Source organism: Dasypus novemcinctus, chromosome 3 (genome assembly GCF_030445035.2).
Source record: "Dasypus novemcinctus isolate mDasNov1 chromosome 3, mDasNov1.1.hap2, whole genome shotgun sequence".
Taxonomy (NCBI): Eukaryota; Metazoa; Chordata; class Mammalia; order Cingulata; family Dasypodidae; genus Dasypus; species Dasypus novemcinctus.
Window position 1 is genome coordinate 56509262 of NC_080675.1, and position 20604 is coordinate 56529865.

The 20604-nt window shown below is 39.1% G+C and overlaps 1 protein-coding gene across 2 annotated transcripts in view; it reads left to right on the forward strand.

Annotated features, from left to right (window-relative positions):
• The window catches only part of WDHD1 (WD repeat and HMG-box DNA binding protein 1), a 76458-nt gene extending 56413 nt beyond the window's left edge, over positions 1 to 20045 (forward strand). The window contains exons 16-25 of one of the 2 annotated variants that reach the window (XR_011648338.1): positions 5321 to 5435; positions 6091 to 6222; positions 7041 to 7264; positions 7365 to 7474; positions 7662 to 7718; positions 10932 to 10975; positions 11376 to 11546; positions 11824 to 14052; positions 17007 to 17145; positions 18912 to 20045. Coding sequence is in view for 1 of the 2 variants with exons in the window: in XM_058293404.2 (XP_058149387.1) it covers positions 5321 to 5435; positions 6091 to 6222; positions 7041 to 7264; positions 7365 to 7474; positions 7662 to 7718; positions 10932 to 10975; positions 11376 to 11546; positions 13922 to 14052; positions 17007 to 17145; positions 18912 to 19112 (1324 nt within the window). In the remaining variant the exon portion in view is untranslated. The remainder of the gene's footprint in view (positions 1 to 5320; positions 5436 to 6090; positions 6223 to 7040; positions 7265 to 7364; positions 7475 to 7661; positions 7719 to 10931; positions 10976 to 11375; positions 11547 to 11823; positions 14053 to 17006; positions 17146 to 18911) is intronic. The other variant, XM_058293404.2, reaches the window with a different exon arrangement.
• The last annotated feature ends 559 nt before the right edge of the window (positions 20046 to 20604 follow it).

Here is a 20604-nt window from a genome sequence, read left to right on the forward strand (position 1 = left end):
AGCTGTTCTTAGGGTCACACTTTAGCTAGCCAAATTTACTAATCAGTAGCTGAAGTCTGGACCAACTTTCCCTCCCTCCCCTGTTTTTAGGAAATGGAGCTTCTACTTCCATCCACAGAACCAGCACCCAGGGCAGCTTGCGCTACCAGAGTAGGATGATCACCAACCTCCACAGCATGGCCTGTATTTTCCCAGAGAGGCTGGTACAGGTCCTTCCAGCTTTCTCCCTGCCAGAGGTGGGGCTGGGGCTTAGGCTAGAGCTGTAATCCAATCTGGGTAGAAAGAAGCCAGTCCCTACCAGCACTGTGATTTTCAGTTTGTCTGTTTCCCCTTGTGCCAGGGGCAAAGTTAAGATGGCAGCTACCGACCTCTTTCTGACTTGGAAAGTTTCAAATTTTAGCTGTTCTTAAAGTATAAAGGATTATACTTTAACATGCCAAATTTTACTAATCAGTAGCTGAAGTTGGTGCCCAACTATCTCTTCCTCCCCCATTTTTGGGAAGTAGAGCTTCCAATTCCAGCCGCGGAAAAGCTCCCGAGGCAGCTTGTGCCACCAGTGGAGGACAAGCACTGGCCTCCGGGACATGGAGTTCTCTACTTAGGAATCTTCTCTGCGATGGGCAATGTCCTCCTTCCATTCTTTCAAGGATGTTACAGGATGCTTTTCTGGACTCCTGGAGCCCCCAAACAGGCACTTTATGTACCTCTGTAGCAGGAAGCTGACTCTAGGAACACCTTACTCTGCCACCATCTTGCTGGCTACCCAGACGCTATTTTTTAATTCAGTCTGGAGAAAATGCATGATATCTATTTGAATTCATGGGCCCTTTGTAATAGCTCACCTGCTCAATAGGGATAAAAGGCACAAAGAATGGGAACCACTTTCCGTCTTTTGAAGTCTAGTTCCTGTGCTCCCTGCCTTCACCACGCCACACCCTTTTCCCAAGTTTTTACACAAGAGGACTGAGGTCTGAAAACATTAAGTAACTTGTTTGAGATCACACAGGTAGTTAGTAGCAGAAAACTTCCCATATTTTCTGTAATGAAATATAGGAACAATGAGAGTTGAGTTGGTAATCAGAATGAAAGACTAAAAATATCTCCTTTAAGGACCAGCTTATTGTAATCCTCATAATTACTGAGGAAAGTCTTATACAACAGAATTTGCTCAATATGCAAATGGTTTCAAAACCAGGTATCCCGTGTGCAGCTGGCCCATGCGCAGTGCTGATGCGCCCAAGGAGTGCCATACCACGCAGGGGTGTGCCCCGCGTAGGGGAGCCCCACGCGCAAGGAGTGCGCCCCGTAAGGAGAGCCGCCCAGCACCAAAGAAAATGCAGCCTGCCTAAGAATGGCGCCACCCACAAGGAGAAATGACTCAACAAGTTGACGCAGCAAAAAGAAACACAGATTCCCGTGCTGCTGACGACAACAGAAGCGGACAAAGACAACGCAGCAAATAGACACAGAGAACAGCAACTGGGGTGGGGGGGAAGGGGAGAGAAATAAATAAATCTTAAAAAAACAACAACAAAAAACCAGGTATCTACTTTGAAACATCAAAAAGATAAACTGAAAAGACTTCATTAAAATATATTTATTTGTATATATTATAATACATCAATTTCAGGAGTTTCATTTTGTTTTTCCTGGAAGAATAACTTGTATAACAGTGTTTTTCAAAGATTGGAATTACACTTTCAGTATGGGTCATTGCACTTTTCACACCAGCTTTGCTTATATTTAGACATATCTAGAGATGATTAATTTCCTTCTGATGGATAGAGATACATGAAAGCCAGGGCAGAAAATTCTACATCTACTTTTAGCAGCTACTGCTGTGTTTAATGAGACCCAACCTTGCTATCAAGAAATCCATCCTTATATTTATTTAAATCTCTAATACTTCCATTTGCTCTCTTTGTGATACAGATTGGGAGCCATGTGCTCCTTTGGAAAGGCCTAGTGACGTCATATTTCCTGCTGTGATGTCCTGGCTGAGATGCTCACAGTGTAGCTCTGGCCGTGCCACCTAGACTCTCTCTGCCTGTTTCAATGGCTCTAAAACCAGGGTGATATTAGTACCCAGCTCACAAATTAGTTGTGAAGATGAAATAAATTAGTACACAGAAAGTATTCAGAACATTACCTAGCATTTAGTGAACATTCATTGAGTATTAGTTATTAAAAACAGTAATTTTTCTTACCACCTTTAAAGACATTTAGCCTTGTATTTCATGGCTAATGATACCTGTTTCATCTTTTCATTTCAAATGCATTTTCTCATCCAGATTCAGCAGTATTTATACTTTGTTTTTGGACAGGGAACCATTATAAAGGAGGTCATTTTGTTTAAAAAAAAAAGTTCTTTTAAATTCATGTGAGTCAGCACAAAGTACCTGTCTTTAATTGTGAAGATGAGAAATTACTGATTTATAGAGGTATCACTCCATCTCCTTTTGAAACAGACTTGTTTACCAAAAGTGCCTTTACTGTTTCCTGTAAATGTTTTTAATGACCACTGCCAGTTAATACATATCTGAGAGTTAACTAATTTTGTTGTGCTACAATCTAATTTGCACTCCACAAACAGCAATTACTTGACTGCTGTCCATCCTTCCCTCCTTGCTTTTCTTTTTTGTTTTTAAAAACTCTTGAGTTATTTAATGTACTTGAAAACTAGATTTTTTTCTAGTTGTTTTCATTTATTAAAAACAAGCATCTGTTATAGCACTGACTGCACGTACTATACTACACAAAGATAAATAAGATTTTGGGCCCCAGTAGGCAAGCTTGTAAAATTAATCTGCTACTCCTAACTAAGCGCTTTAAAAGATGTGTGAACAAAGTCTGAATGCAGGTGAGAGTCCCATCCACACAGAAGAGAAAGGAAAACATGCTGACCTGAAGTGCATGGTGGGTGATTAGTCTGGGTATTGGCCCCGATTTTCTCCAGTTTGGTATTTTTCAAACATTCTTTCATATAACAAGAGAACAGATTTTGCAACCTATTTTAGAAAGAATTGAAGTAATTTTGTGTCCTTAGTAAATTGTGGTTTATTTTTTAACATTTCTTCCTCCAGATGGTTTAGCCACATAGATTTCAGGAAACTCCTTCCTAGTAGGGAAAACCCACCAAATGAGCAGTCAAAATGAGTTTGTTTTTTTCCCTCTTATTTCTCAGGGAACAGGATATTTAAAAAAGAAAAGATCTTATAGTTCAAGTCTTTAGGCTAAGAAAAGGATAAGAAATGTGAATTGGAGCTCTGCTTTGGCATGAATGTGGCTTAGAAAATAACTGTTAATAACATCCTAGTCAATTTTTCCTTTTTCTTTGTGATAATTGCTTACTATGCCTAAATCAATAAAGAATTTGATGTGTAAAATGTTTTTAAACAAGACAGTAGAAGTCACTTTGTAGAAAAAAGTCCATTCAGGCAATTAACATTACTCCAAATTTTCTTAGTTTTGTTATTGTACATATGTATGTCTTAGGTTCATTCTTTGTGAATGTGTATATCTTCTGTTATTTCTGTTTGCATGATTAGTAAACCAGTGGTTTTTGTGAATAGGTAGGTGCAGGACAATTGTCACAAGAGATTTTACAATGTCTTGTGACACCCCTCACAGTGTGGTGAAAACCACCAATTAGTATGAAATCATAAAAGGGAAGGAGGAAAGAAAAAATGAGATTGCATGTTTGAAAGGATTAGATCTTTAAAAACATATTTGTATCTTTACTGTATAGTCACAAACAGAAGGAAAGGTATATTTGAATCTCAGTGTGAAGGGGGCCTCTGTGGTTTGAAAAAGGTCCTCGGGTATTCCCATGTATTTTTAAATTTTTCTTGCGGATATTTAATAATACTAGGTGATACTTATGAAAAAAACTTTAAACATAAGGGCCTAATTTCTAGTTAGCGTTTTTCCCTTTAAGAATGTCATAACTTAAAGCCTGACTAGAAGATTGCTATAAATTAAATGGATGGCAATCAGAAAGCATTGAACAAGATATTTGACTGTGTTTTTAAAATGACTGTATGAAAATTAGATAATTTTGCCAGCGGTGTACAATTGTGGTTTTCCAGTGATTTTTTTTTTTAAAGATTTATTTTTTTATTTATTTCTCTCCCTTCCCCCCCCCCCGCCCTGTTGTCTGTTCTCTGTGTCCATTTGCTACGTGTTCTTTTTGTCTGCTTCTGTTGTCAGCGGCACGGGAATCTGTGCCTCTTTTCTTGGTGTCATCTTGCTGCGTCAGTTCTCCGTGAGTGTGGCGCCATTCCTGGGCAGGCTGCACTTTCTTTGGTGCTGGGTGACTCTCCTTACTGTACGGGGCGCACTCCTTGCACGTGGGGCCCCCCTACGCGGGGGACACCCTTGCGTGGCAGGGCACTCCTTGCACGCATCAGCACTGCACGTGGGCCAGCTCCACATGGGTCAAGGAGGCCCAGGGTTTGAACCGCGGACCTCCCATGTGGTAGATGGACACCCTAACCACTGGGCCAAATCCGCCCCCCTGATTTTCTTATAAATAATTTTGAATACCAAAGTTGAAAGAGTACTGTAACTATATAAATCATTCAATGATTAACAAATACTTTTTAGTTAATAAATTGCACTAGTACTCACATGAGGATGGCATCTTTGAATGCCTTACATAGAGCCTAGTCAGAAAAGGTTCAGTAGACAAAGTCCTTGCTCATTGCGCTATTAGCATATAAAACAATCTTTTCATTTAGTATTAATAGAGCAGATATAAATTACAGCCTTTTAAATGTTACTTGATTTTCTGCTCCTCTCTTGCCAGTAGCTAATGAACACTCATCTGTATTGGACATTTCACCATCTTTTACTTTTCTCTTTCACTTTGTATCAGCAGAACTATTATTCCCAAACTGATGAATGAAAGTGAATACGCTTCATCAACATTTTATCTTAGGGTGATCTCTTTTATAACATGGATCCCATGACAGGTGTTTAAAAGTGAGAACTTTGCTAAAGAAAATGTAGAGGGCTGATTTCACTTTTAGTGATTGCTTTTCAATAAAGCTAATATAAGAAGAGGTTTTTGAAATTCTTGAAATGCATGGAGGTATAGTTTTTGTGTCTGTTCAAGCCCAAAACATTTTTTGTAAAAAAGGAGCTTTCTATATATTACTGTTTTTTATTTATTTATTTGTTTGTTTTTTGCTGCTGTATATTATTAAACCAGTTATTGGAATAACATTATTCCAAGTCACTAACTTCTAGAATATTTATCTTTTAGCAGTTTTTACAACATTTCAGAGATTTTATGGTGGGACTTTTTCTTTGTTGACAGGTGCATTCCTTGTAAAGGTTCTCGGTTTCCTCCCACCCTTCCACGCCCTGCTGTAGTCATATTAAACTTTAAGCTTCCTTACTGTCAGATTGCAACAGAGAAAGGACAAATGGAGGTATGTGGAAATCTTACCTGGACACGCTTAACTTGGCAAAACACAGGCATTGCCTATGATGCAGGCATTTAAAAATTATCAGGACTAGTGTCAAGTATTCATTACTTAATATTTAGTTAATATTACTTAATAATTAAATAATGGTAGCAGGGAGAGAAAAGTACTGCTTATAATCTTCAAGTCCTCTGTGATCACTGCTTCAAGGGGTCTTTGTGACAGAATTGGTGTGTTCATCAGGGCCTCACTAGAATGAGGAACTCATCCTCAGGGTTGTGCCTTTGGGAGTACCTCCGTGAATTTCATGTCATAACCTTGCTTGCCTTATAGTTCAAGCCCTGTGTCATCAAAAGTCATTTGTAAACTTGCAATTAGTTGCTCTAAATAAGAATCATTTTCCTTTCTAAAAACCTAATTTACTGAGTTCTCTGTGCATCCGTTCTAATAGCTAGGAAACTTTGAAATGCTGTTCTCCTCCCCCCTCCCTTTTTTAATAAAGTCAAGGCATAGTATCACACTGGGCCTTAAATTGTAAAATAAACTATAGAAAGGAAGATTTCAGAAAATATTCAGAAACAAGTATCTTAAGACAATATTTAACACTTGCCAGGTATTAAGATGATAGTTGGCTCTAAGAAATTCCTTTTCATTTTTGTAGGAACAATTCTGGCGTTCAGTTATGTTTCACAACCACCTTGATTATTTAGCTAAAAATGGTTATGAATATGAAGAGAACACTAAAAATCAAGCAATAAAAGAACAGCAGGAGCTTTTAATGAAAATGCTTGCGGTAAGTAAAATAAATAAATGGAAAAATTAAAGTTAAATGGTTTTCTGTAAATTGAATTTCTTAAGGGTATATGAAGTAATCCTATTACCACCACAGCCTAGTATACCTAAGTCATATCCAGTGGTCTTTTTCTCCCTTAAAAGTTGTTACCCAGTTGATGTTGCAATTGCAATTTTAAAATACTACCTTGTATCTAAGATCATATGACAGGAATAAGCTACCTCCCTTTTTGTTTTTCCTAGCACCCTCACGATCTAGTCTGTAGTCATTGATACTCAACTTAACTGCACATTAAATCTCCTGTAAAGAAATTCTACTTATTCTCACCCAAATCCACTGAGCAGTATTTGAATGCCATTTCTGGGCTAAGTAGTTACTGATTTATTTGAATTTATCTTTGAGTTTTCTACCCTCCTTTGCGGGGCAAGGTGGACTGGAAAACAAATTTAAGAGAGCCACATTTGAATTTTAAATTAGTCTTTTAATCTCCTTTCAACTATAACTTGAAATGATAAGCCATATTTCTGCAAATCTAAGCCACCATTCACTGTAAAATGCACCATTATTTTAAAAACCATTTGAGACAAGAAAAATGCTGCCAATTAACCTCTGATCCACTACTGAGTGTTAAGACACGTCCCAATTATAGAGATGTTAAAATTGTAAAAATGTGCATCATCGAATCAATGAGATATAATATCTAGAAACTGTTGTTTCTGTTTTACCAGTAGTTTGTCTCTTATTTTAAAAAAAACAAAGACCTTTCACTTGACATTTGATTTTTTCTTTTTTTGTTTTCGTTTTCCTTTTTGGGTTAGCTTTCTTGTAAACTGGAGCGGGAATTTCGTTGTGTGGAACTTGCTGATCTAATGACTCAAAATGCTGTGAATTTAGCCATTAAATATGCCTCTCGTTCTCGGAGATTAATATTGGCCCAAAGACTTAGTGAACTGGCTGTAGAGAAGGCAGCAGAATTGGCAGCAACCCAGGAGGAAGAGGAGGAAGAGGAAGAGGAGGATTTCAGGAAAAAGCTGAATGCTGGGTCAGAAAAAAATATTCATTTGTTTGAATTTTCCCTTACTCTCCTGAAAATTAAATTGGTCTTTGCATACCTCTATATCAAATATCTTTTTGTCTTTCAGTTATAGTAATACTGCTACAGAATGGAGCCAGCCAAGGCTCAGAAGTCAAGTTGAAGATGATACAGAGGACACTAGAGAAGCTGATGAAGCAGAAGAAAAACCTGAAATAAGTAAGCATAGTGGATATATTTTCAAGGCAATAGAAGATGAGGAATGTCATGGTGTGGCTTTCTCCGTTTTACTTGGCTGAGGGAAATTGAATATCCATCCTTACTCCTGTGAAATACTTTTCCTATATGTTGAATATAGAGGATGCCTTTATCCTCTCCTTTTACACTTTTTCTAATTTTTCTATAGGACAGAACTCATTTTCCAAAAATACAGATTCCCCTGATATGCCAGCTGTTATGACAGGTGAGAAATATTTGTAATATTTGTAATACCAAGGAAATTTTGGAAATAGTCTTTAAAGGGATACCTCTACTCAAATATGCCCTGTGCTCTAGGGTTTGTTTTATTTTTATTTTTATCAAAGATGATGTTTGTGAAAACCGATCATTTAACAAATATTTATTAAGTACTTATTGTGTGCCAGGCATTAGGCTAGATGGATGTAAGATTCAGAAGGCAAGCAGACATTCATGGTTGATCCCCACCCTAGTACTGTTTAAGCCCAACAGGAAAGACAGATAACGAGCATGTAGTTGTAAGATTTCTGGGTATCACTAAGGAGACATTCAGGACGTTGGTGAAACCATTAAAAGGAGTTGAAAGTCAATGCCTTGGTAAGTGGGACTGAGGGATAGAGAAAGTTAAAGCAGAGTACTGCTGGATTTTTTTTTTAGCATAAATCGTAGAATACTATTTCACTATTTAAATTATGTGCATATGTTACTTTGATAAAAAATTAACTTTAAAAAAGTTTACTGAGTAGTAAAATTATATATAACAGGTAGCTGTAGTCTATTGAGTGGTGGGGGTCAGGTAAGGACCTCAGGGAAGGCCTTTTAGGAGAGGAGCCCTTAAACCTAAGATCTCAAGGACAAGTAAGAGTCAGGTAGGCAGAGGAGGGCAAGAAAAGGGGCTGAGGACACTGGGATCGTGATGTGCACTCCACCTTTAAATCGAGAAGGGGTTTAGATCCCACATGGCTGATAAATGGAATTCTCCTGCTTGTAGCTCTAGACTCTCTCGGTTTCCTGGTGTGGTGGTTGACCATCCTCACCTCCCTGTGAGCTAACTACCTCCCTGTTAGAAAAATAAAATATAGATTAGAGTACACTTACTGGTCTTCTACTATAGAAATATTATGACTCTAGCAATGGAAGAAGTTGTATCGTTGATACTGAGACAGTGGCCACGGGAGTTGCTGAAGGCAAGGAGAGGGAAAAAGGTGTGATACTGGGGCGCATTTTCGGGACTTGGAGTTGTCCTCAATGATATTGCAGGGACAGTTGCAGATATATATCCTGCCGTAACCCACTGAATGAACTGGGAGAGAGTGTAAGCTACGACATAAACTGTAATCCATGCTGTGTAGCAATGCTCCAAAATATACCCATCAAATGCAATGAATGTACCACACTAATGAAGTTGTCAATGTGGGAGGAGTGAGGAGGAGTGTGGGGAGTGGGATGTATGGGAACCTCTTATATTTTTTAATGCAAAATTTTGTGTGATCCATGTGTCTTTTTAAAAAAAAAAAATTAAAAAAAATTTTTTTAAAAAGGGGGCTGGGGAAAAGCATTTAGGAACAGCATGTGTTAAGATTGTATACAAAGGTATGTGTGAAGAGTATAGAGGACAAAGGGAAGTGGTGCTGAACAGTTTTGGAGCGATGGCAGGAGCCAAATCATGCAGGCCTTAGTAAGGGTTTTAATCTTTAGCTAAGATTACTGGGAAGCTGCTGTACATTTTAAGCAGGGTTTGGCATGGCACACTGTGCTAAGGAAAGATGTAAGGCATCTGCTGAGGCAGTACAGTGAGATTGAATAGTGACTTGAACTAGAGTAGTGGTAGTTAGAGTAGAAAGAATGGGAAGAATTGAAGAGGTATTTCTAAGAAAGAAGTAAAGTACGAGGATTCAGGATGTGAAGAATGACTCTGTTTCTGGCTTGAGTACTTGAGTGACTGGTAGTGCCATTTACTGACTCAGGAAACACTGGAGAGAAGTAGGTTTTAGGAAACTGATGAATTACTATAAGATAATCACATGGGGGAAGCAGATGTGGCTGAACTGATAAGCGTATCCGCCTACCATATGGAGGATCCAGGGTTTGATCCCCAGGGCCTCCTGACCTGAGTGGCGAGCTAGCCCACACACAGTGCTGCCATGTGCAAAGAGTGCCATGCCATGCAGGGGTGTCCCCTACATAGGGCTGCTCCATGCGCAAGAAGCGCGCCCTGCGAGAAGAACCCCACGTGAAGAAAGCGCAGCTTGCCCAGGAATGGTACCACACACACACAGAGCTGACATAGCAAGATGATGCAACAAAAAAGAGACACTGTTTCCTGGTGCCGCCAGATAATACAAGCAGACTCAGAAGAACACACAGCAAATGGACACAGAGAGCAGACAGTTGGGGGGAAGGGGAGAGAAATAAATAAAATAAATCTTTTTTAAAAAAAAAGATGATCACATGGAATGTGACATCTGTTGCACAGGCAGTTGGATGTTTGGGTCAGGAGCTCAGTAAAGTAGTCTGGGTTGGAGATATAAAGTGAAAATCATTGGCCTAAGTATATCATTTAAAACCATGGGCATGGATGAATGAGCACTAGGAGATGTAGAGTGAGAAGAAAAATGGGCATAGGCCTAGGGAAGTTCCAACATTTAGATATCATGTGAGGAAGAGGAGGAGGAGGAGGAACCCTTGAAAGAGAATGAAACTGATGGTCCAGAGAGAAGGTAGATAAGCCTGGAGAATGTGGTATCCCAGAAGTCAGGAGAGGAGAGAGTACCAAGAGCAAAGTAACCATCAGCTATATGAATTTTGGTGAGAAGTCAAAATGAGGACTGAAATCCACCAGATTTGGCCACATAAAAGTCATTGGGGCCTTAGCTAGAGCAGATTCTGTAGGGTAATAGGGCTAGAATCCATATTATATTGGATGGAGGAATGTATGAGCAGTGAGGAAATGGGAATAGTAATGTAGATAGTTATTGAAAAGTTTGGCTGTAGAGAGAGGTGAGAAAATGGTAGCTAGCAGGGATGTGGGGTAGAGAGGATTTTTTTTTTAAATATGGGAGACAAAGTGCAAGATATAGGGAGAGGGAATCAGTTCATAAGTTTCTTAAGAAAGCAGGAGGGGGTTGGGGGCTAGAGCACAAGTAGAGGGATTAACTTTAGCTGAAATAAGGCACCATTTCTTCCATGGTAACAGGAGAGAAGGATAGATCTATATATACTGGATTTGTATGTTTGACAGATGCAAGTTGGGCTAGTTCCTATCTAAAAGCTTTTATTTTGTCTTAAAAGTAGGAAAAGGATCATCCTACAATCGGTAATACTTTTCTAGTTGCAAAATGCAAATATTTTCATGTAAAAATATTCCATCTAGTATTACGAAAATCATAATTTTTTGTTTACCACTATTAAGTGAGGGTTTCTTTTCTGCTTGTGAAAGGTGCAGCAATCTCAAGCATCCAAGGACGAGTAAACCCCTTCAAGGTAAACTCTTTCCAGTGATATTTTCTATTACCTAAATACATCTCTTAAAGAGAAATATTTCCAAATGACCAGATGACCACCCCAAGATTTGGAGGCTTTAAAGACTAAGCAAATTATTACAAAAACACAAAAAAGAACACAGCACCAGTTCACACTTGGGCTGAGTTATATTTTCTACTTTCCTCTAAGTACCTACAATTTTGAAAGGTAAAACCTGTTTTTCTTAGGGTTGTGGTATTTTGAGGATATAGTCTTATTTTGGATTATATCAAATATGTTCAATTAGTATTTTCAAAAATGAGACTGCAATATAAACTTAACAAAAATTTGAAAGAAAAATGTCTTGGGTCTTCCACCCCCAACTCTTAACATAAAATGTTAAAACTAGTTTGCTCTTTAGGTATCAGCCAATTCCAAAGAGCCTGCCATTTCAATGAATTCAACACGGTCAACTAATATTTTAGACAATATGAACAAATCATCCAGGAAATCCACTGGACTTAATCGAGCTGCAAATAATGAAAAGTCTCCAGTTATAAAGCCTCTAATTCCAAAACCAAAGTCTAAGCAGGTACTATTTCATTTCCCCATGTCTGCAGTAAACAACATATGATCTATTTGTCTTATTTCAGTTTTGTTTAATGTTTCAGGTAAAGCACAGGAGCTCCAGTTTGTCTAGGATTTTCTAGATAGGGCAGTAGTTCTCTCCGCCCTCCATAGGCACTGGGGGCCCTCCTACCGGCCCACACAAGCCCCCTTTGTTTATTGGAAAGACCCAGAAAGCAATACTTGGAGGGGGCCCTGCCCCCTCTTCACCCAAGGGAGAGGGTTTGCTTGTGTTTTCCCAGATGATGCCCCCCAACCCATCTGGATCCCGGGACGCAACATCCGCCCTGCACCCGCAGACCCAGCGCCTGACTAGGAGGGAACGCCGACGACTGAGGCACCTAATCCACCAGATGACGCGCTTCGTTCTGGACGACCCAATTCCTCCAACAGAAGAATAACTGCTCCTCAATCTCTATCGCCGAGTCCGAGCACAAACTCCCCTCCCGCCTAACCAGCCCATCAACCTTGTAGCCCTACTAATCCTCCTCTCCGCAGCCACCGCCCTGCCCACTTCACGACCCGTGTGGGCTGCAGTCCGTCACCCTCCTGGCTTTCTTTTCCTCACCCCCGAAAGCCCTACCTACCCCAAGATTTATCATACTAACTGTTCTCTGCAGCTACCGTGCAACCCGAAGGAAGCGCTCCGATCTGTTACATTCAACGTTTCACTTACCCCCCCTCCAGATGCTCTCCTATTCACCTTTTTCCCTAACACCACAGGGTCTAATACAACTACCAGTAGCACCGGAGATCCGTCCCGACCTCTATCAAAATGCCCTTATATTCACCCACGCCTCCAGGGGAGACCTTTTCCCGACCGCAACTGGCGCCGACAACACCTCAGGCACCTTTCTGCTTAAATTGGCTAGTTTATTCTCCCTGTCTTCCCTCATCGCATATGGGTCTATTGGACTCCTTTGTATTCTTCTTTTCCTCGTCTTCTATGGTGTGCATCGCATTCTGCTGTCTCTCCGAGATACCCAAAATCAGCAGAAACTAATAGCTGCAGCCACATTGGCCATAAACAAAAAGAGAGGGGGAGATGAGGTGAGGCAGGCTGAAGTCTGGCTGGCAAGCATAGCCGCGCCCAGTGGCGGATATGCGCAGCCCACCACTCGGGTGTAGGGCGGCTGGAACGGGTGAACTGCCCTCAGCCATGGAACGGGCGCACTGCCCTCGGCCCCGCCCAGCAACTGACACCAGCTTGCTGATAGCCAGCAGAAGCTGCCTACGCTCACATCCCCCCTCCTGCACTGTCAAGCCGCAGCACAAGCCGCACCATAAAAGGCAAGGAACTAGTCCCTACCAATCACTCCCAGCCCTGTTCCCCTCTCCCGCCGGTGCCGCCCCTTTACCAACCTAGAATCTGCCTCTTCCCCCCACCAACTGCTCGCCACCGCCAATCCAATCCCCCTTTGGCCACAGCCAATCAGCCCCCTGCTCACTCCCCCATAGCCTTATATAAGCACCTGTACTTCCCTTAATAAATTAGACCTGCGTGCTCACCTCGTCTCCGTGGTGGTTTCTCTGCCGCACGCCCTCCACGCCTGCGAGCCCCCGCAGGAGCCTAGGCCTCTCCTGCCCCGTCGTCCACCGGACAGGACGTACCGACCGCAGTTCTCAATTCTGACTTTGCTTTAGAACAACCTGGGTACTTTAAATACACACACACATAGGTACTTTACATACATACATACCCAGGCCCCAGGGACTCAGGCATCTGCCTGTATTTTAAAAAAAAGAAAACTCCTGGATGGTTCTGATGCATATCACTGTTTAATAACTACTGATCTAGTGTCTGACCCTGATCTTTCCTTGTTCAGTGTTCTGATTTTGATTCCTTTCATAATTTCATCCCAGAATTGTCATCAGTAAAGTAGATTTAGGGGAGCAGATGTGGCTTAAGCAGTTAAGTACCTGCTTCCCACATAGGAGGTCCCGGGTTTGGTTCCTGGTGCCTCTTAAGGGAAAACCAAAAACAAACAACAAACAAAACAAATGAAAAAGCCAACTCAGGGAGCCAATGTGGCTAGTAGTTGAGTGCTGGCTTCTCACATATGAGGTCCCGGGTTCAATCCCCAGTCCCCAGTACCTCAAAAAAAAAATTTTTTTTGTATCTTTTCTGTTTCATCATATTTACTTAGAGAATATGTAATTTGAAGTATAGTTTCTTGATTTTGTGAGTGTGTGTACATGCATATCTATTTTCAAATGAGAACCTCAGGACTTCACATATTGGTGTAAGGATTTTAAATAAGTATTGTTTCTTCACATTTTTCAAAACCTTGTATAAAATCCTACTAGCTTTCATTGTAGTGTCTATGCTTATTTTTACAGGCATCTGCAGCATCCTATTTCCAGAAAAGAACTTCTCAAGACAGTAAGACTGAAGAAGTAAAAGAAGAAAATCCTAAAAGTTCCTCATCTGAATCCTCAGCTATGTCTCCTCAAAACACGGAAAACCAAAGGTCAGTACATAGAGAAATTAGCATTCTTAATATGCCATGTCAGTAGCAGCAATACAAAATTATGCAACTATGTTATCTATTATTATAAATAATACATTGGCACTGGTGGTGGGCACCCTGAACTCTTGTGACTTTAAGGGAAAACAAGTATCAGGTAATTTTTATTTATATAACTTATTAAAATTTGCTTTAATGAATTGTATATGTGTTTTAAACATATTTTATTGGGACACTTTAATAGTTTTTCAAGTTTCAGTGTATTTCTAGTTAACTTGCTGTTTGTTATATTTGCATGGGAGAAAACAATCAAAAGATACAAAAATGATGTTATGAAAAGTAAATCTCTTTCATACCCATCCAGTTCCCTCCAGAAACAATCATTATATTTCTTGTATATCCTTTTAGAATTCTTCTATGCCTATACAGATAACTGTATATATTTATCTATTTTTTTGGTTTTTCACAAATTTTCACATATACATTGTTCTCTACTTTGCTTTTTTTCACTTAACAATAGCTTTTGCAGATCATTTCATGTTACTACTACATGAAGAGCTTCCTTTGTCTTTTTACATTACATTGAATGGATATACTATAATTTATTTAGTTCTCTCGCTGGTGGCCAAAAGGTGGTTGTATTTCTTTTGCTAATACAAACAGTACTGCAATGAATAACTATATGAACATCATTTCTCACTTATGCAAATGCAGTTATAAGATGGATTCCTGTACAGTTCAAATTAATGTGCATTTGTAATTCTGATAGATATTGCCAAATTGTCCTGTATTGATATTTTATCAAATTATACACCCCCAGCAACATGAGAACTCCTGTTTGTCCATTTCTTCACCAATGCAGTATGTTATCAAATTTCTTGACCTTTGCTATATTTATTTCAAATGCATCTGTTAAATTGAAAAAGTCATCATTTCACTAATTTATTAATAATATGTTAACCAGTTTAATTTGATGGAGTAGCTGTGGTTTTTATTTTTCTTACTTTGTTCCAAATTCTATTTAGATATTAAACAGTAAAAAATTCATTTAAGAAGATTGATAATTGAACTCTTTATACTATCAGCTGGCGATACCAAAACCTACTTTTTGAAATTTAGTTAAAGGATTATCTATCAGTGTCTGACCAAAACTTTTGTCACAGATGTTGATATATTGACTCAGAAGAGAAATGTTCAATTTTGTTTTTCTTTTTAAAAAGAGCTATTGAGATGCAGTTGGGGAGTTTGCATGCTATTAGGTAGACCTGAGACGTTACCCCAAGTTTGAATAAACAGTGTATTTATTAATTTCTGGAAATTTAAGAGCTTCTTTTTTAGCATTGCTTCTTTTGTTTGCGGTGTTTTGTTTTGTTTTCTAGTATTTTTCTAAAAATAGGATTACATTCAATTATTTGAAATTTATGTATTTTCAGAAATTGGGCAAGTGGTTAGAGCCATACTTTTAATATGTTTAAAAATAAGTTTATTGTAGAAAATTTGGAAAGGAATTATAAAGATAAATAAAAATCAGTCAATTTTTTATACTTAATAGGGATTGTGTATTAGAGATATAATTTCCTACTTTGTATTTTTGTTTCCATTTAAAATTGTATCATAAATATTTTCCCTTGTATTTATACCACTAATTTTTAGTTGTTTCAGATCAGTTCATCTACAATATAGGGGGAGGCAATATAGCTGGTAGGTTAAACATGAGAACTCTGGATTCAAACCGCCTAGCTCTTGAATCCCAGGTTTCTTACTATCTGTATAAACTTGGGTAAGTTATTTCATCTCTCTGAACCTCAGTGTCTTCATCTATGGAATGGAGATGCTAATGGTTCCTACCACATAGGATTGGAGCAGATTACATGAAATAATATGCATAAAGAGTTTAGAACAGTGCCTGGACATAGTAAATGCTTAGTAAATACTAAATATTTGCATTAAGCCTTCACTTGTGGCCTAAGGGCAATCTGTGTTAGAAGTGAACTCTAAGAAAGAGTATTTGGTCCAATGGATAGGGTATCCACCTACCACAAGGGAGGTCCAAGGTTCAAACCCAGGGCCTCCTGACCTGTGACCTGTGTGATGAGCTGGCCCATGTGCAGTGCTGATGTGCGCAAGGAGTGCCGTGCCACACAGGAGTGTTCCACGCGTAGGGGAGCCCCACATGCAAGGAGTGCACCCTGTAAGGAGAGCTGCCCAGCACGAAAAAAGTGCAGCCTGCCCAGGAATGGCGCCGCACACACAGAGAGCTGACACAACAAGATGATGCAAAACAAGACACAGATTCAGGTTGCCACTGACAAGAATACAACCGGACACAGAAGAATCCACAGGGAATGGACACAGAGACAGACAACTAAGGGTGGGGGCAGGGAAGGGGAGAGTAATAAATAAAAAATAAATCTTTAACAAAAAAAAAAAAGAAAGAAAGTGAACTCTAACACAATTTGCAAGTGTGGCATTCCCATGCTTTAAGTAAAAATGATAAAGGGAAGGACCCCTAATCCCAGGTCATCTGTAAGAGCAAGGATAAGGTGACAGGTGAGAAGTTGTGAAGATTTCAGATAGCAGTTTGGGAAATATAAAATTCTACTAAGGACACAAGCCTACTAAGGAAGAATTGTACTGGGCCAGAACACCTAAGTGGCTTGGAGCTCCTGGGTCTGTCAACTTTATAAAAGAGTTGAAAATGCAGAGTTCACACTTGTTACAATTGGAAAATACAAATGAGTAATCCTTCAACTCAACTTTATAAAGAATATTTCAGTTCATTATTCCTGCAATCTCTAAGCAATTTTCAGTATTATGAGTATCAACAAGTGGAATTGTATCTTCTTTCTTTGTAATAGGGATGCAAAGTTTAATGATTAATTACTAGCTTAAAAATTATAAGGTAGCTTAAACTATGCCTTAAGTATAAATGCTTTCTCACACAATTACCATTTTAGGCCAAAGACTGGGTTCCAGATGTGGCTGGAAGAAAATAGAAATAATATTTTGACTGACAATCCTGACTTTTCAGATGAAGCAGACATAATAAAAGAAGGAATGATTCGATTTAGAGTATTGTCAGTTGAAGTAAGGAAGGTAAGGATACCTGTGCTGCAATCTTAGTGATTTTCTGTTTTAAAAATTATCAGAAAATGCTTTTTTCTGTTTTTGAAAATTGAATGTATCAAACTCTGGTGGAGAGGAAATTAAACACTATGAGGTGCCAGCTTTGAACATGTGGATATGTACAAATTATTATTTAGTGCCGGTTAATTTTTTGGCATTATACTGTTTACATTTATATGAGTCCTATGTATTGTAAATTAAGGAAATACCCCCAGAAAAGGTGCAATAGTTATAAATTAAGCAGTAATAAGATTAATAAATAAAAATGAAGTTAATTCACATCTTTGGACTACTAATTAAGAGTCCTTGCAGGCAGAATTTTTAAATGCTGTCTGCTTATACATTAAATACTAAATGAGAATATCCTTTGGGAAAAAAAAAGAAGCAGGTGTTTAGTCCAGCTTTTTGTAGAAAAATTAGGACAGGTGGCTTGTACCTACTGCTTCTCATGTGAGCAGCCCTCTGTTTTAGGGGGAAGGAATACATGTGACATATTGATTAAATCCTCAGACTTCACTGTCCGAGGGATGCCATTTGCAGCATGGGCACCTAGTGACTTAGATACTTGGCTTTGATAAACTGGGTTTTATAAATAAAGATATTGCATAATGAGGAAGCTTGAAACTGGTCTAACCGCCTCTGGCCTCGTTTAGAACCTCATTAGAACTTCATGTTTCTCACTTTTTAATACGTGTTTATGAAAGAATAAAAATTCTGAAGAATTAGATAAAATGACATCTGAAAGAATGAATAAGACCTTATACTGCAACAGAAGAAGAGAGATGGCAAAAGTTGTGAATGTGCTTTTGAATAAATAAAAATATAATTAGTGTTTTTAAGGTAAACCCTAAACATTTACTTAAATCCAGTCTGTTAATGTGGGAAACTCTACAGCTCAAAGGACCAGTTTTCTTCAGTAAATAAGTGGGAAGGGAAATAAAGTCGGAGTAGGAGAGGTAGTAGAAACTATTACAGATTAAAAGAGATTTAAGAGACAGAAGAAACAAATGGACTCTTGCTCAATGAATAAAAACCAGTCCCAAAAGATATATACTATGTACTTCATTTATGTACCATTCCTGAAATGACAAAATGATAGGGATGAAGAACAGATTAATGATTGCCAGGAATTAGGGTCTGGGTGATAGGTTTGGGGGTGGTATTATAAAAGGGCAACATGAGGAATTCTTGTAGTGATGGAACTTTCTGTATCTTGACTGTGTGGTAAGTACACAGACTGATAATAGAACTAAGTATACACACACACACACACACACAAGTGGAATAAAACTGGGGAATTCTGAATGAGACTCATGGACTAAATTGATATCAGTATCTTGATCATGATACTATTCTAGAGTTTGCAAGATGTTACTGTCAGGGGAAACTGAGTAAAGGTTACACAGGATCTTTATTATTTCTTACAACTGCATATGAATCTACAATTATGTCAAAATAAGTTGCATTTTTAAAAAGAACCCTCCATTATAGTATTTTGCACTCATTATGGTTATGTACAAGTAGAATTTAGATTGAAATATTATAGAGGTACAATGTGAATTTTTAAACATGTTAACATGTTTGTTAACAATGAGAACCCTTAATGATTAGCTTAACAATTCAAGTACTAATTATGCTTCTTTAAATTCAGGAATGTTACCTGAAAAAAAAATTTCCTACCTAATTCGGTTACTGCCTAAAAATCTTTTCTCTTTACCTCCAATACTTTTACAAAGGCATGGGCTGACAAGGCCAAAGGAGGAACTGCAAGTGATGGAGCTGAAGCAAAAAAGCGAAAACGTGCAGTCAATGAAAATAATGAAACAGAAAATCAGAAAGAAAAAGAAAAGGAAAATCTGAATTTGCCTAAAAAGCAAAAACCTTTAGATCTTTCTACAAATCAGAAATTATCAGCTTTTGCATTTAAGCAGGAGTAAAAGAAAGAAGTGACCTTAGGGAAGTAATGAGTTTTTACTTATCTTTGATGAATCTGGTTTTGTTTTCTGTTTTTTTAAAAAATCTTTAGGAAAATTTGTTATTATATATTTTTAAAAGTGATTAAAGGTAAGTGTTTGTTTTTGTAAGATAAGGTAGTAAATATATGACAAGACATTTGTAAAAACTATCCTCTTTGAAAATTTCTCTGTTCCAATTGGAGTGCCAATTTAGAAGCATTGTGATTGAGGTCATTGACATGGAAACCAATTTGATTTTGTTTCTTACCATTCAAGATCATCAAAGCCAAGTTTTAAAAACCTACATATTGAAGTCCCTACTAGGGGGGATTTCTTCATTTGGTTTGTTTCATGCAGTGGAAAGTACAGTAGTCTTCTCCCCAAGTGTATTGTCATAGTCTGTTCTTTATGTCTATACTGGAACCATGTCTTTGAATCAGGGCCCTGAACATGTAAATAATTGTGTAGATGAGACTTTTTGCATGTGTGTTTAGAAATTTCTTCATATTTGGCTTTCAATTATTGTTGGGGACATTCAGGACAGCACTTTGCCTTCAGCAATACCAAGGAGCACATAATGGCTGCCAGAGCTGATACAGTAACGGTCTACGGCATACTCAGCCTTCTTCATGGAAGAAGGTTCGCGCCCTTTCTCGCAGTTACCGCCCGGCCAACGCCTCAGGCAGTCAGTGCGACCACCAATCAATCATTGCCTCCTAACCTTACTTCTGCTATTTCCCTCAGTAACAGCCAGAACCAATCACCTTACCTCTGCCACTTCCCCCAGCAACAGCAGCTGCCAATCCCAGACCGCCACCTGTCCTTACCCGCCACCCCCCCCTCCTCCCTAGGGTATATATGCTCAGCCCCTTCAATAAAATTTTGTGGCAGCAGCAGCTTGCAGCTTGATCTGAACTCTGGCTGTCGTCCTTTGTGTCTCTTGTCCCATAACATTCCTCCCTGACTGGTACTCGAGCCCCCGTCAGTGTCCCGCGGGCTGGGACGACCTTCACAGCTGGCGCCCAACATGGGGCTCGACGGCCACGCCAGGACAGGAACGCCACTTCACCAGCGAGGGAGCGCGCTCTCCAGACACTCGGCCGAGGAAAAGGCCAATCTTCAGCGGCGGAAAGGAAGACTACAGTTTGCAGTTCCGTAGCAGTGGAAAGAAAGGCAGTTCCATAGCAGCGGAAAGAAAGACTAGCGGAAACTCCGCAGAAGACTTCAAAACAGGTAAGCCCCCCCCTTCATTATGGGACAAGGATCCTCCACTCACCTGTTGTTTATTAGCCAAGTAAAAGAAGCCCTCAAGACACGAGGAGTTAAAGTTAAGAAAAAGGATCTTATTCGTTTCTTTGATTTCATACTCAGAACCTGCTCTTGGTTTCCCCAGGAGGGTACTATCGATCAAAGGTGCTGGGAGAGGGTAGGAGACTGTTTAAATGACTATTATAGAACATTTGGTCCAGAAAAG